Source organism: Ovis aries, chromosome 14, assembly GCF_016772045.2.
Source record: "Ovis aries strain OAR_USU_Benz2616 breed Rambouillet chromosome 14, ARS-UI_Ramb_v3.0, whole genome shotgun sequence".
In the NCBI taxonomy this organism is placed as follows: Eukaryota; Metazoa; Chordata; class Mammalia; order Artiodactyla; family Bovidae; genus Ovis; species Ovis aries.
Genome location: NC_056067.1, coordinates 47,570,175 through 47,585,197, shown reverse-complemented (window position 1 = coordinate 47,585,197; position 15,023 = coordinate 47,570,175). Strand labels below are relative to the sequence as shown.

The 15,023-nt window shown below is 58.1% G+C and overlaps 2 protein-coding genes across 7 annotated transcripts; one reads left to right on the top strand and one right to left on the bottom strand.

Moving 5' to 3' along the window:
- Nucleotides 1-595: 595 nt before the first annotated feature.
- On the bottom strand, nucleotides 596-9,961 carry SPRED3 (sprouty related EVH1 domain containing 3). 6 transcript variants are annotated; one of them, XM_042230924.2, is made up of 6 exons: nucleotides 9,838-9,961; nucleotides 8,118-8,298; nucleotides 6,838-7,006; nucleotides 6,653-6,729; nucleotides 4,123-4,266; nucleotides 596-3,414 (listed from the first exon to the last, which is right to left on the bottom strand). In XM_042230924.2, exons 2-6 carry the CDS (start codon nucleotides 8,292-8,294, stop codon nucleotides 2,749-2,751), a joined length of 1,233 nt encoding a protein of 410 aa, XP_042086858.1. In that variant the 5' UTR covers nucleotides 8,295-8,298; nucleotides 9,838-9,961; the 3' UTR covers nucleotides 596-2,748. The 6 variants fall into 6 exon arrangements, with proteins under 6 accessions (XP_042086858.1, XP_042086857.1, XP_042086862.1 ...); XM_042230923.2 differs by having other exon boundaries at nucleotides 9,842-9,961; XM_042230928.2 differs by having other exon boundaries at nucleotides 8,211-8,298; nucleotides 9,842-9,961.
- A 643-nt stretch (nucleotides 9,962-10,604) lies between these two features.
- Nucleotides 10,605-14,670, top strand: GGN (gametogenetin). Its single transcript, XM_042230919.2, has 2 exons — nucleotides 10,605-13,616; nucleotides 14,491-14,670. The coding sequence occupies exons 1-2, from the start codon at nucleotides 11,704-11,706 to the stop codon at nucleotides 14,606-14,608; spliced, it is 2,031 nt and encodes a 676-aa protein (XP_042086853.1). The 5' UTR covers nucleotides 10,605-11,703; the 3' UTR covers nucleotides 14,609-14,670.
- The last annotated feature ends 353 nt before the right edge of the window (nucleotides 14,671-15,023 follow it).

Genomic DNA, 15,023 nt, shown 5'->3' with positions numbered 1-15,023 from the left:
TTGAGGTCACAGACTGGCTTAGAATCAAGATCAGGAAGATAAATGTCGAGGTGCCTCCCCCAAGCCTGGGGGCCAAGCATCCAATCTGAGGGGCAAGCAGCTGGGAAATTGGGCCTGGGGGCTCCAGGTTTTGAGGTCTTCCTGGCTCCCAGGGTCATCCCTCCATACACCCCTGATTTAGGGGTGATGAAGAGTAATCATGGATCAGAGGTGGGTATTAGCAGGGAGCAGGACTGGGAGACCTGGGAGAGGCGGTGCTGGGAGGTGGGAGCCAGGGAACCTTCCCCCAGCCCCCACCACTTCAGCCACAGATCCCACAGCACCTTACAGCACTCTGGTCCCCCGTCCCACCCCTCCCCAAAACGAGGTAGGTTAAGAATGGAGCTTCCCCCCGCCCACCACGGAAGGGAGGAGACCGAGGCACAGAGAGGGGGATGGGGACCCAGGCTGCCCCAGCCCCTCGTCCCTCCGCCCTCAGCTCTGGTGGGTTTGACACTGATGAGAGCTGGGCAGAGTGGGGATGGGAGACTCTCATCCATTTTCTCTTTTCTCTCACCCATCCCAGGGTCTGGTTGAGAGAGCTGAATCTCACAGGTTCCGGATGTAATAAATAGTTAATAATTTAAAGGAAGTGACAGGAGGATCCATCCCTCTGGCCCCTTTGACCTATCCCTTGAACCCCCACAAGGCCATCCAGGTCTGCGTAATGAGGAAAGGTAAGGGCACACTTCAAGATGCCTAGGACCAGATGTAGGTCCCAAGCCCATACAACATTGAGATTGTGTTGCTCCAAGACCGTGATCTCCCCCATGCAGGCTGTCAGATCCGTGGTACACTAGAAGTCCCATTCCATTGAAGAGAAAGAGATCTTGGAATCCCCTTTTCCCAGGAGTCTCAGAAGGCCATGAACCAGGCTTTCAAACTTTCCGAAACAACTCCCAACTCTGAGATGGATGTGAAGGGGTTAACAGAGGGGCAGAACATGAAAGGCTTGGACTAAGGCTAGGACTCAAGGTTGGGCTTGAGAGAGTGTCTGCAAGGCTTGGGAATTGTGTGGGTGTGGGTGTGTATAGGTGTGAGTGTGCACCCATGGGCATTTGTGCCAATAGAGCCATATCTAGTTGCCTTTGTGCAACTTACACAAATGCACACCTTCCACTGAGGGCACAGCATGGCCAGCCCCGCTCACAGCCTTGGCTGTGAGCCTTTGTTTAGTGAACAGCCTGCACATTCATCTATGGCAATGCTAGTTCCTAGATATGGGAGGAAGGGAGCTCTTGGGTGGTCCTGGAATCCAGGAACATTAGCTCAAAATGTTTTTTTTTTCGTTTTCCCTTTAGGGTAAAGGGGTAATTCTGTATGATACTGAGAACTTGGGCTGGGGCCCTTAGGACTAGAATTTTGAGAGTCTGGGACCTTGGGGTTTCAGGGACCTGTGGACGGCAGGATTCAACGGGCAGCAGGTCTCAGGAGATGCACAAGCTGGGCCTGGGAAATATCAGGCTAGAGAGGTTGGAATCCAAAAAAATCTGGTATGGTGCGAAAGTTCCAGGGCACCTCAGATTTGTCTCTGGCATGGAGGGACCAAGGTCTTGGGTCAGGGACAATCCCAATACTGCGTAGGCTTGAGTTCTGAATTTGGAGGGTCAATGGCACCTTAGGGTCTTGGATTGAGTGCTCCTAAAGTACTCTGGGGCCACTCAGGGGCAAGGGGTCAGAGGTCTGAGTTGCCATGAACGTCCCATCTTCTGGGAACTTGGCTCCTAGCCTTTTGGGGACTGGGAATATGTGGGTACAAAGAAGCTGAAGATTCCAGGATGATCTGGGGCTTGAAATCCGAGTCCAAGGAGGTTCGGAAGAAGGGTATCTGAGGGGTTGGGACGTATGTCTTAGACCCTGAGGTACTGGTGGCCTTCAGTCCTACATATATAGGACTTCAGAGTTCTATATATGGAAGTGAAAATTCCTGGGAACACCAGCTTGGGATGGGTGGGTCTACAGAGGTCTTTGATCCTTGGCTCACAGAGCATCTCGGAGTCTGACTTCTGGATCTTGGGCCATGTGCACGTGGGAAGGAGGGCTCTGAGGTGGATCTCCCAAGTCATTTGGGGTGAGAGAACAGCCATTTGAGCACATCCAAGAACTCAGGGCATCTTAAGAGGATTTGGTGTCTAAGAAGTCCTGGGGCTACAAGAACATCTTAAATACAGGTACCCCAGGTTTTAGGTGCATTCAAGAATCACTGGGGGGTGATTCCGGGTCCTATGGTTTAAGATCTGGGAGTAACTGTATACAGGTAGGATCACGTTCTGGCCACTCCTAATTATTGGGCTGTAATCTGACAGGGTTCATGGTGCCAGGCATGTAGGGGGTCTAGGTTGGTAATTTGAACAGGGAGTCAGGATGAGCCCGGCTCTCAGGGATCCGTGTGCTCCCTGCCTGCCTGGGGTGAAGAGTCTGGGGATCCCTGGAATCTCCTTAGTCTAGGTCGGGGTGGGAGTGGAGAACGGGGAAGCCAGAACTCAAGGGGCCTGGAATCTCTTGGACAGACATCCCAATGAAGCTGGTTCTGGGGTCTCTCAGTCCTACATTTGGGGTCCAGGTTCCAGGTCTGGGGTCTCTCAATCCAAACTCAAGCTCCAAGTTCCGGGTGTGCCTAGGTTTGGGTTTGGGGTCCGAACGGAGTCCGGGGTCCCGGACCCTCAATTTTGGGTCCTCGGTCCGGCTGCTGGACCCATCAGGCCGTCCTCACCGTGCAGCCTCTTCGTGGCGACCTCCGCAGCCGGCGCAGCCGCATCGCGCCGCGACCCAGTGGCATGCACGCAGGGGCGCGTAGCAGCAGAGGCAGGGCACCGCGAGCGAGAGCGCAGCCAGCGCGGCCCAGCGCGCGGCGGGGCGCGGGTGGCCCGGCTCGCAGGCGCACGGGTCCGAGAAGTCGCCCTCGGCATCCGACAGGCAGTGGTAGAGCAAACTCTCAGCGCACCACAGGCAGCTGAGACGGCGCACAAGCAGGCGACCCGGATCCGGGGCCTCGGCGCAGCGGCCGCCACGACCATCAGCACGACGGCGGAAGAGCGCGCGGCAGTGCACGCAGCGCGCCGCCTCCTCCGCCTCCGGGGAGGCCTTGGCTGGAGCAGGGGCCGGGCCAGGGCCTGGGGGTGGGCGAGCCGGGGGTGCTGGAGGCACAGCCTCGGTGAGAGGGGCGGGTAGGACTGCGGGGGGCCCTAGGGCTGCGCCCCTCAAAGCGCCGGTCTTGGCGAAGCGCACGACGCAGGTGGACAGGGCGAGGGGCGCGGGCGGCCCCGCGCGCCGGTAATCCTCATAGCCGCGGCCGCCCCAGCCCGGGCCCCCTGCCCCAGCCAAGGGCTCTGAAGGCTCCGGAATCCCCGTGAACGGTAGGAGCGGAGGGTAGCTCTGCGGGACCAAGATACAGAAGAACAGGTTAACGGGCTCTGTGATCCCCAACATGCCACCACAATCCATCCCGGCCTTAGAAGACCCGAGAATCCAAAGACCCAGCCACAGGCCTCATTTATCTTAGCATCCTGTACTGGGATCCTGATTGCCTGGGGTCCCGAACTTCTAAGTCCTCAGCCCACTCCACTCCCAGGGACAGACAGAAGACTCCAGACACAAGCCCAAACTTTAAGAACCCAGTGGGCCAGGCTCTCAGTCCTGTCCTTTCTCAAGATCCAGGATTCCTGTACCCAGCCCTTATCAGATTCAAGAATTCTGGACCCCAGCCATCTTCTCCTCCTTCTCCTACAGGAGTTTGGTCACCAGGTCCCTTTTACTCCTTTGGATACTGAGTCTCACGCCTCGTGAGTTAAGTACTAAAGAACTCCTTCCATGAGTACCACCAACTCCCTAATATATATTCATGTCCAAGTCCTCCCCTAAACCCCTCTGGAATTCAGAGCGTTCCAATCTCCAAGAGCGCAGGAGACACGCGGGAAGCCCTCACCCAACCTTCCCAGGAACTAAGCTTCCCAGACCTAAGCTCCCTCGCCACAAGACATGTCAGCCATTCCTTGGAATCTATGATTTCTTGCCTTTCTGCGGCCTCAGCTCCCGCCCACGTCGGGACCCCGGGGCCCGGCCTCCTTTTCCCGGGAGCCCCACCTGAGCTGATGAGCGGCGGCGCTGGGGGGGCGTGGCCGGCCCGAAGCCGGAAGCTGACTCCACGGTGACGATGGGGGCCGCCGCTGCGCTGGGAGGCGTCTCCTGGTGGCTGTGACTGGAGGAGGAGTCGCTGTCCACGTGGGACTGGGGGAGATTGGCGGCCTCAGAGCCGGGACCTCTGGCACAGCCGATGCCCTTATATAGACCCCCTCCCATTGCGAGCGAGGGCTCTGTGGCCAGGCAGACCTGGGTTCAAGCCCCGGCAATGCCACTGACTGCTTGTGTGACCTCCGGCAAGTGAGCTCAGCTCTTTGAGCCTCAGTTTCCTCCTCTGTAAAATGGGGATCATAATATTGTCTATTCATAAGGATGTGGTTAGGACCCACTGTAAAGGGCATAAACATGCCTGATGTACAGGAAGAGTGGGAAATGGTTATGATAATTGGACTCCCTCTTATCTGCTCAGCTTACCAACCTACAGAACATCAAATCATCCTCCCTTCTCAGAACCCCTGTCCCTTGGCCATCAGCTGCCTTCCTGCCTCCTGCCTACCACCACACCTTTAGTGGGGTAGTTCCACCCACCTAGAATGTGTTCCTTCCCATCCAAACCAAGCTGTGTCCTCTACAAGCTGAAACATCACTTCTCAGACCTTCCATTCCTTTCTGTGACTTGGGAATTATTCCTACCTCAACAGATTACTATCCTCAATAAACATTCATTGAGCACCCATGACTTGCCAAGCTTGCAAAGGCCATTGGGAGGATATGAGATGGAGCGCAGAAAGCACAGCATCTTTCCTGAGAAAGCACTCAATGAGATCTGTCTGGGTGACTTTTGTAGACCCTTCTACATCTCCCATTATACTGGGAAGCCCCCCTTTCTGCCCAGGGAACCAAGTTTGTTCCTACATGTGCTCTTGAGACATTCCCACTGTTCCCAGCAAGGGCCAAATCGAATCCAACATTATATGCATTTATTCATTCAATCAATTTATTCAACACATATTTACTGAACACTTACTGTCTACCAGGCACTGTTTTAAGCATTGAAGATGCAGCAAGAAAGCAACAAAAGATCCTTGCCCTCCTGGAGCAGACATTCTAGCATGGGAGGTGGATAGTAAAGTCATAGATAAGAAAATTGTCTATTGGGAGAGGAAATAAAACTATCTTAGAAGATGGGGGAAAGAACAAGATAAGGAGCATTAGGAGACTGCAGTTTTACATAGGTTACTCAGGGAAGGCCTCAGGGCTTCCCTGATGGCTCAGTGGTAAAGAATGCACCTGCCAATGCAGGAGACCGGGTTTGATCCCCAGGTTGGGAAGATTCCCTGGATTAGGAAACGGCAACCCACTCCAGTATTCTTGCCTGGAAATCCCATGGACAGAAGAACCTGGTGGGGTACAGTCCACAGGTTCGCAGAGTCAGATGCAACTTAGCTACTGAATAAAAACAGGCAGGGCCCTCACTGAGGAGGAGACTACGTGTGTAAAGCCCTGAAGGAAATAAGAGAATAAGCCATGTGGAAATTTGGGAATGTTCCAAGACAAGAGGACCGGCCAGTGCAAAAGCCCTGAGACAGGAATCTGTCTTCCCTTTTGACTTAACAGTGAGGAGGCCAACGTGGCTGGAGCCTAGTGAGCATGAGGAAGAGTAATAGGGGGCCAGCTGGTGTGGGGTCTTATGTGCCTCTGTGAAGACTTTGTCCTTTACCAGGAGTGAGATGGAGCCCCGGTAGGATTCTAAGTGGAGGATATCCGTGATCAGACTTAGATGTCAGTAGGGTCCCTCTGGCTGTGTTGGGGGGAAGGAGATGGAGGAGGGGGGCAGTTGATGATGAGCAGCTGATGAGACAGTCCAATTGGGAGATGAGGTTGAGAGTCACCAGGTTGGAGGCACAGTCTGATAATTTTGAAAGTAGAGCCAGGGAATTCCCTGGAGGCCCCAGTGGTTAGGACTTGGTGCTTTCACTGACAGGCCCAAGTTCCATGTCTGTTGGGGAACCAAGATCCTGTGTGCTGTGAGGTGAGGCCAAATTTTTTAAAAAAGAAAGTGGAGCCAATATGTGCTGACAGACTAGATGAGGGGGCATTAAAAAAGGAAAGGAGTCAAGGATGACTCCAAGGTTTGAGCAACTAGAAGGTGGGATTTCCCATTGATTTGTTCACCTATTTACTTTTAATATTTATCCATTTTTATAGTATACCTTAAAATTTTTTCTGCCTTTCCACACTAGAATAGAAGCTCCACGAGGAAAGAGACTTTATTCTATTCACTGATGTATCCCCAGTGCTTAAAACACTTCTTATGGAAGGTGTTCAATAAATACCCTTGATGAACGGGTAAATCATGATAGAACAGAAAAACTAAAATCACTGGGATTGAAACTGACACTAATAGGTTTTGGCCCGAATTTGTGTCCCCAGCACATGGCATGGTTCCAGATACACAGTAGGTGCTCAAGAATGTTTGCAGAATAGAAATAGCCCCTGGCCCTCCCAGCAGCCTTGCACCCAGGAGACTCACCGTCAGAGGGCAGGGGGTCTCTGCGGTGTCCTGGGAAGGGGAGGAGGAAGAGGAGGAGGAGGAGGGGGTGAGCGAGCCTGGGGTCAGGAGAGAGGCAGAGCAGTGAGTTCTTGGGGCCAAGCTTCTCCCACCCCCCACCCAAACCAGCCCAGGCTCCTCCAGCCCCCAGCACCTGCACCACTCACCTCGACCCAGAGCAGCAAGCGCTGCCAGCAGGCTCTTCTGAAACTCATCTGCCTCGGCCGGGCTCTGAAATGTCAGCCCAAACTTGCAGTCACCCAGGCTCCAGTGATGGAAGATGGGGTTCACCTTGTTGTAAACCAAGCCTGGCCTCAGGGTACACTCCAAGGTGATCTGAAGTGGAGGCAGGCAGGAAGGGTCCAGGTCAGACATTCCCTTCCTGCCAGAGCACCTCATAAATCTCATTTCCCCATCCTAGGTGCACCCTTGAACCCCGATCACACCCCAGTATTGAGCACACCTCTGATACTCTAATATTTCCTCCCAAACCCTTGATCTCTACATTTTCCTAACATCTCCCTCCCTCTGATATCTCAGTGGGCATCCCAAATTTTATTGGATGCCTCAAAAAATGTTAACCTCCTTCTGATAGCCAGTATCACCCATCTAACTCAGTTGTACTCCCCAAGCTTTACTGAACATCTCAAAATGTTAATCCCCTTCTGATGCCCCAGTAATATCCCCAAATACCACCTCCCCCAATTTTTTTTACCAAAATCCCACAGACTTCCCCTCAGATGCTGGTCAACACCCTAGATGCTCTCCCATCTTCTTGCCCAACATCACCGTATTTTTTCCACACCATTTCAAATCCCCCTACACTGTTCCTTCCAACCCCTGCTCTGAAATGCAACCCTTACCCCAAGCCTTTTCAAACAATCCAAACCTTTCTACTACATCCCCAGCTGAAACGTCAACAGTCTCTTTCCATTTCATGCCAGACAGCCCAGAATATTCCTGCTGAACCCACAACAGGATGGTAAACCCTATGTGACACTTTCAGATGGTCCCCCACCAAAGGCCTCCATACACTTAGGGCAGAGGGGCAGGTGGTGTAAAATTCCCGTGGTAAGGATCTCTGAGCAAGATGGATCCAGGGGGAGGGTTCTGAGCCAGCCGAAGAGGGATGTGATCTGAGTCAGGTGTTAGCCCAGCCCCAGTGGAACAGGCTGAGGTTGGGGGAGGGAGCAGGAGGACAAGGAGACCAGTGAGCAGGCTGCTGTGGCCGTCCAGTGGGCAGTGACAGGGGACGGGAACTGTCTGACACCCTCAATAGTCCCCAAACTCCCCACTCTCATCCAGAGGACAGAGTCACTTCCAGCTCCATCCCACACCCGGGTTTGATTTCGGCTGGGAGATGACCTGACCTCACCTCTGCATTCCCAGCCCCATCCCCCTACTTCCCCACACCCCCACCCCACCCCCACGCCCCAGGGTGGCTCACTTTCTGGTCCCGGAGGCGCTCCCCGTGGATGACGTAGTGCCCCTGGCGGGCCCCCCCCTCGGGCCTGGCCCCTCGGACCCGACATACGCTCACCTGGCTGAGGCCCCCGCCCCCCACAGGCAGCCAGCCCCCACTGGAGTCATCTCGGGCCATCACCACGGCTCGGACCCGAACCATGTACCTGGAGGAGGTAGGGGGACAGGGACAACATGGTCAGTGAGCGTCATTCCTGCTCTCCTAGTCAGTGTTTCCCCAGCCCTCACCGCCCCTCTTCATCCCTCACAGCCCGATCTACTGTCTCCTTAGTCACCCACACTCCCCTTACCTTCTACACCCACCTCCTTCCCCAGGCCCACCTTCTGCCCATACCCGTCACCTCTCTTATGCCCACCTTCTTCCAGCATGGCTTCTTTCTTCCTCTTCCCATCTCTTTTCTCCCATGCCTACCTCCTTCTCCATATCTACCTTTTTTCTCCATACTCACCTTGCCTCCCTTTCCCCATCTTCCCCATCCTCACCCCCAGAGCTTCGCTCTTCCACTTCCCTTCTTCCTCCTGCTCATCCCCTATCAACCCTATCTCCTTCTCCTCCCTCAGCACGTACCCACAGCCCCACCCATCGTCCCCCTCACAGCTGGGTGCCTGCGCATATGTATTTTCTTAGAGCCCATCAACTCAGCTCCAGTCCCCCCTACACTGCCTCCGCACCCTGCCACCCAGGCCACTGGCTGGGTGAGAAACCCAGGCTGTCTTCCTCCCCCCCCCCCCCACCCCTTCCCGGATTTATGAATGAGACCGGATGCAAAGCTCACTGAGTCACCCAGCAACGGGAGATGGGCAAGGAGCAGGGAGAGAACCAGAAATGGCCAGAGACAGGCCGAAAGGGAGATGGAGGCAGAGGAAGCCAGAAACGGGCGATCGAGAGACATCCAGAGAGCATTTCATTCACAAAAATCAAGCCTGCTCCCTCAGGCCCCTGCCGAGGAAAGGCAAGGGGGAGAGATTGCGGGTTGAGGAACTGATCCCTCCTCCTTTCCCTCCCCGCCCCAGCATCCTTCAGAACCATTTTACCCCGCCCCCCAGCTCAGGGGACTTAGCCCTCCGCCCATAATCGGGATCAGCGTCCAACCCCTCACTACCACCTAGCGCAGGGACCATGGAGCCCCCGCCTTAAGGACCCCAGCAACGAGCTCTAGCCCCTTCCCCGACCAGCAGGCTGCCGGGTTTCCCCAGTCCTTCGGGAGGGGAGGGGGAGGCTGCAGCGCCCCCAGCCCCCTTTTCTCAATGGGATGGGATTTTGTGAATGAGCAGTCACGTGACGCTGCTTCCTTTGTCCGCCCGCCTCCCCCGACAACAGGTGAAACAGAGAAAGAGGGCAGGGGTCCTCTCCAGGGCCTACTGGGATGGGACGCCGGGATTTCTGGATGCCCTGCGCTCCTAACACAGCTGTTCCCCGGGGGGGAGTGGTCCCCTGAGTTCCTCAATGGTGAGGGTCCAGTACGGAATTTTATGAATGGGGAGTCCTCGGAGGAAGTCCAGGCCCCCTAAATGGTGACCGATACCCCAAATGGCTGCCGCGCAGTTCAGGGGCCCCCACCTCCTTTTCCTTCCAGCCAGGGTCTGGGGGGCGCCCGGTGGGCAGGAGGCGCAGCGCGGTCCAGGCCGCCCCCTCATCGTGACAGGCGGTCTGTCAGCCCCCGCCCCCTCGCCCCCCTCGGCACCTGCCTGGGAGGCTCCGGCCGGGCTCCGAGCGGTGGCGACGTGGCCTCCTCCTCCTCCTCTTCCTCCTGTTCGCTCCGGCTCCCTCGCTGGCTCCGGCGGCGCTAGAGACGGGCACCGGGAGCCGGGGCGCAGGGGGAGGGAGGGGGAACCTGGAAGATGGGTGGGGGGGAGGGGGCGGCTTGGGGGAGGGGTAAACGCGAGGCAGGCGCACTTGCCCGCTGGGTCCTAGAGCCCGGCAGTGGCTCTAGCGAACAGCCCCCCAGCCCGCATTTTCTCAGGATCCAGAGAGGATCCCCTACTTTCCCACCCATCCGCGCCATTGGCCCTTGAGGATATGGAGAAGGGGTCCAGGACGGAGCCTGGTCTCAAGATTCTAAAGAGGCGAGGGTCTAAGTTTGTGGTTCTAAATGGGAGGGGCTGGGTGCCTGACTGGGTTCGAAAAGGGGTGGGGCGAGAAGGGAGCCTTCGCAAGGGGGCGGGGTCGGAGGGCCTAGAGGAGAGGGTGCGGACGCCGAAGGCGCGGACGAGCGCCTGCGTCAGGGAAGGGGCGGGCCCACGGAGGAAGGGCCTTCTAGGCCGGCCAGAGGAAGGAGAGGGTCTTGGGAAGAGAGGTTGCCAGGTCTTAGAAGGGCGGAGCTTATAAGTAAATTGTCTTTAGGGGCCGGACGACGGAGAGTTCCAAAAGGGAGGAGCTACGTAGCAGAGTTCGTAATGGGCGGGGCTTCGGGAGAGGTAATAACGGAGGGGCGGGGCATTGTAATTGGGCGGGGCTAAAAGAAGGTTCTAAAGGGATGAGGCCTAGGACTACGAGGTCTGGGGGGCGGGGAAGAAGACACCGGAGTATTTCAAAGGGAGATCCAGGTTCGTAAGGGGCTGTGCTAGGCTGGCTCACAGGAGGGCGGAGCCTCGAGCTCGGGGGCGGGGCCTAGATCTCGGAGTCCGCCCTCGCTGTCTCGCCCACTTGCCTTCACCCGCACCCCCGTTCTTTTCGGTTATTTTCTGCTACGGCCGTTCCCCGCCCTGCCCTGGGCCCAGGGGGCCGCGGTCTGAACTTTGGTCAGCTGGAGGAGTTGGTGAGTGGCATCCTCCGAGCGAAGGAGGAGCCAAGGAGGAGCTTGGGGGAAGGGGTGGGGCCTGAGTGTGAGGCCTGCCTCTAGACTAGGAGCGGGAAAAGAAATTTAGGATTAAAGCCGGGAAGAGGACAGGACCAAATGATCAACATAGAGAGAGGGATCTGAGGGTTAGAGGTGATGACTGAGGGGTTAGACTGACAAGAATACCAGAAATTGTTAAGCGGAGGCGGGGCCAGACCTGGGGCAGGGGTGGGAGGGGACTTGAGAAGGCCCGATTCTTTGACAATCGGGGGCGGGACAAGAGGGCGGGGGCGGGGCTTGGGCCTCAGGAGCCCAGTTTAAGTCCTGGGAAAGAAGCTTGAACTCTTTGTAGGCCTTATAGGCTACAGAGGCCGACATCATGAGTGTCGCGGCCTGCGTGATTGCCAGGGAAGCGGGCAAGACCTATATCTTGGAGCTTAAAGACCTAAAACGTGGCCACAGTGTAAGGATGTGATATGAGGGACCAGCCAGAGACACAGATACCGGACCTTAGTACACTAAGAGGATGGAAGACTAAGTATCTGAGCAGGAGCTAGCTGTATGGGGCCATGAGGAAGAAGGCGTGAACGTCAAGAGTCAGGGAACAGGAATGCGGGGAGAAACCAGTGCCTGAGTAGGTCTTGAGGAACAAGGGTTGAGTCGGTGCTGGCGGACAGGACCAAGTTCAGCCAGCTTCGGGGGGTTCCCCACAGCCCTGGCAGATTGACTGGCGGAAGTTTTTCTGACCACAGTCCCCGAACTCCGTCAGAAATGGGGAACGTGCAGTCGGAGCCGTCCGCGGGCGGGGGCTCCAGAAAAGAGCAGGCCTCGGACCGGTCCTCCGACTCCCGCCGGACATCCCTGGTGGAGCCCGAGGTGACCCCCTCCTCCCCGGCCATGCGCCTGGCTCGCGGGCTGGGCGTCTGGTTCCCTGGCAGCTCCGCGCCCCCGGGACTCCTGGTACCCCCGGAGCCCCAGGCCTCACCCTCACCCCTGCCCCTGACCTTAGAACTGCCCTCGCCAGTGACGCCCCCTTCAGAGGAGGCGGCTGCGGCCGCGGTCTCCACACCACCCCCGCCCCCCGTGGGGACTCTGCTGCCCGCGCCGTCTAAGTGGCGAAAACCCACGGGCACTCCGGTGCCCCGGATCCGCGGTCTGCTGGAGGCGAGTCATCGCGGCCAGGGTGACCCTCCGAGCCTCCGCCCGCTGCCGCCGCCGTCCCGGCAACTACCCGAAGAGGACCTAGACCCTGTCCCCAGGGCCCCGTCTCCGACTCCGCCGCCCTTGGAGCCGCGGAAGCCGCCACTACCGCCATCTTCCGACGGGCAGCCCCCGGACCGCAGAATCACTCCTGCTCTGGCCACACCTGCCGCAACCCCTACAGAAACCCAGGCCAGACTCGGCAGCGAGGGCCAGACGGCCAGCGGGGCCCGCAGGGGGGCACCTCCCCAAGCAGGCGAGGGCGAAATGGCCAGGCCTGCGGCCCCCGAGCCCGGCCTGAGTCTGTTGTGTAAAGTCACCTTCAAGTCGGGGCCCCAGCTGGCCCCTGCGGCAGCGTCGAGTTCTTTAGCCGCTAAAGCCTCTCTGGGGGGCGGTAGCGGCGGCGGGCTCTTCGCCGCCTCGGGCGCAATCTCCTACGCTGAGGTCCTGAAGCAGGGGCCCCTCGCTCCTGGGGCCTCTCGCCCCTCGGGAGAGGTGCCTCGGGGAACTCAGGAAGCAGAGGGCGGGGATGGAGACGGCGAGGGGTGTTCTGGACCCCCCTCGGCGCCTGCGTCCCACGCCCGGACCCTTCCGCCGCCACCTTATACCACCTTCCCAGGCTCGAAGCCCAAATTTGACTGGGTGAGCCCTCCTGATGGCCCTGAACGCCACTTTCGCTTCAATGGAGCTGGCGGAGGCGTCGGGGCGCCCAGACGACGCGCAGCAGCTTTCTCAGGGCCCTGGGGCTCCGCACCACCTGCTCCAGGGCAGATGCATCCTGCTCCCGGGTCCCGGAGGCCCGCACCCGCCTTGCTGGCGCCGCCTATGTTCATCTTCCCGGCGCCCACCAATGGCGAGCCGGTGCGCCCAGGGCCTCCCGGCCCGCCCGAGCTGCTGCCGCCGCCGCCGCCGCCGCCCACGCCACCACCCACGCCACCTCCAGCGCCGCCTCCCACACCGCAGCCGCCCGTGATCCAGCCAACGCCGCTGCCCGTGACGCTCCCGCCCGCCCCGGGCCACTTGGAGTCGGCCGTGACTCCCGCCCCGGCTCCCTCTCTGTCCTCCGCCTTGGCTGCCGACCAAGCCCCAGCCCCGGCCCCGGCCCCGGCCCCGGCCCCGGCCCCGGCCCCATCCCCGGCTCCAGCTCCCACTGTGGCCGAGCCATTGCCACCTGCGCCCGCGCCCGCGCCCGCGCCAGCGCCCGTCAAGACCCGCACTCGCAGGAACAAGGGTCCTCGTGCAGCCCGCGCGGTTCCGCGTGAGGATGGCGCCCCCGGAGATGGTCCCCGCGATCGTACAGCCACTACTGTGACTGACAGCGGTGGTGCAGGGGGTGGTGGCAGCGGAGCTCTTCCGGCGGGGACAGCTAACTCGGGCGCTGCGCGCCACTGGCCACCCTTCCAGGTGCTTAACTCCTGTCCCTGCAAGTGTTACTGCCGCCACCAGCCACGCCACCGCCGCCTGCCAAGAAACGTGTCTGCCTGGTGAGGGGAGGTCAGGGAGGAGGGAGGGAAAGGGGATACCCCTCCAAGTCCTGAACTTCACTTTCCTGGAGGGCCCCATTCAACCTTTTGGCCTCCTGACCCCAGCTGCCCCTAGACCCTCCCCTTGGCTGCATATCAAACCCAACTGAACTCCAATCTTTCAGAACCAATAGGAGCCTTGATAGCACACTGCTCCCTGACAGAGAACACCTTGGCCCAGCCCCTTAGTATCCAGACCTCTGACGGATAACCTCCCTTGTTACTCTCTGGAGCCATCAGGGGTACTGGTCCCTGCTGGCCTGATCCTATGCACTTCCTTGACCCTGTCCCCAATGACATTAAGGAGGACCATTTCTCAAGCTCTTCAGGGACAGAAGAGATGATGGTCTTCCGGAACCAAGTGGTTATAAATGCAGGCTTCCAAAGGAAGCCCCAGGCCTAGTCCCTCAGACTCCCGACCTCTCCCGTCTTTGACCACCAGAGGGCGCTCATGTCCCAGTCCTTGTCCTGCAGAGATTACCCTTGATGCTGCAGCTTCAGGGGAGACACTGCATCCCCTGGTTACCTCTCCTTCACCCCTTAATCTCAAATCTGGTCATCATCCGGGCCTGTTGGACCTTGGGTCCTGAGTCACAGGGAGACCCTCTCCCTTGGAACCTCTGGGGCTCAGCTGGGGCCTGGAGGGGAAGTTGGGGGAACCATTATCACCAGCCCTCAGCCCTCTTTCCTACTAAGTTTGTTCCTCAGATACAGCCCTGATCTAAACTCCCTTTGGGATATTCAGTCATGGTCTCTTATACAGATGGAGAGAGTGGAGCCTAGAATGGGTAAAGGCCTGGCCACACAGGTTCTGATGATTCTACCCTCCCTGTAGGCTGAGCACGCCCACCAACCACCTGAGTGAGCCACCCTGGGTCGCCACCATCAAGTTGGCCGGCTCTCTGGTAGCCGGGCTGGAGCACTATGACTTGCAGGCGACCCATTCCAACTGAGTGCAGTCTGCTCAATGCCCTCTGCCACCCCTCCTTGGTAATAAAAGCCATCCAGATGCTGAGATGCCTATCAGTCACCAGCTAAGGGTTGGAGGGCTGAGGTGGGGCAGAGGTCTCCCTGAAAGCACCACATCCTGGGAACAAGAAGCTGGACCCAGACCAGCAATAAGGGAGGTTCTGTTCATCCAGCATGTGGACTGATGAGCCCGCAGGTGAGACGTTCTCACTCCCCGAAATATCAACCCCATTTCCAGGCAATCTGGTGCCAAGCTCAGGGTTTAGCCCAAATCACTCCGGAAAGCAGGAATGATCATTCCCATTATGCAGCTGGGAAAACTGACTCAAAGAAAATCTTGAAAATCCCACATCCCACAAATGGCCCAGTCAAATTTGGACTCTGCCTTCAACACCTTGA

What these genes read in the sequence shown, in the direction of transcription:
- SPRED3 (XM_042230922.2), bottom strand. Translation starts at nt 8,576, where the DNA reads ATGGAGAAGGAGGTAGGCATGGGAGAAAAGAGATGGGAAGAGGAAGAA. An exon ending in AGAAGCCATGCTGGAAGAAG is followed by an intron (nt 8,299 to 8,508) that starts GTGGGCATAAGA and finishes TACCTCCTCCAG; the next exon opens with GTACATGGTTCGGGTCCGAG. An exon ending in GCTTGCTGCTCTGGGTCGAG is followed by an intron (nt 6,730 to 6,837) that starts GTGAGTGGTGCA and finishes TCCTGACCCCAG; the next exon opens with GCTCGCTCACCCCCTCCTCC.
- GGN (XM_042230919.2), top strand. Translation starts at nt 11,704, where the DNA reads ATGGGGAACGTGCAGTCGGAGCCGTCCGCGGGCGGGGGCTCCAGAAAA. An exon ending in CCAAGAAACGTGTCTGCCTG is followed by an intron (nt 13,617 to 14,490) that starts GTGAGGGGAGGT and finishes CCCTCCCTGTAG; the next exon opens with GCTGAGCACGCCCACCAACC.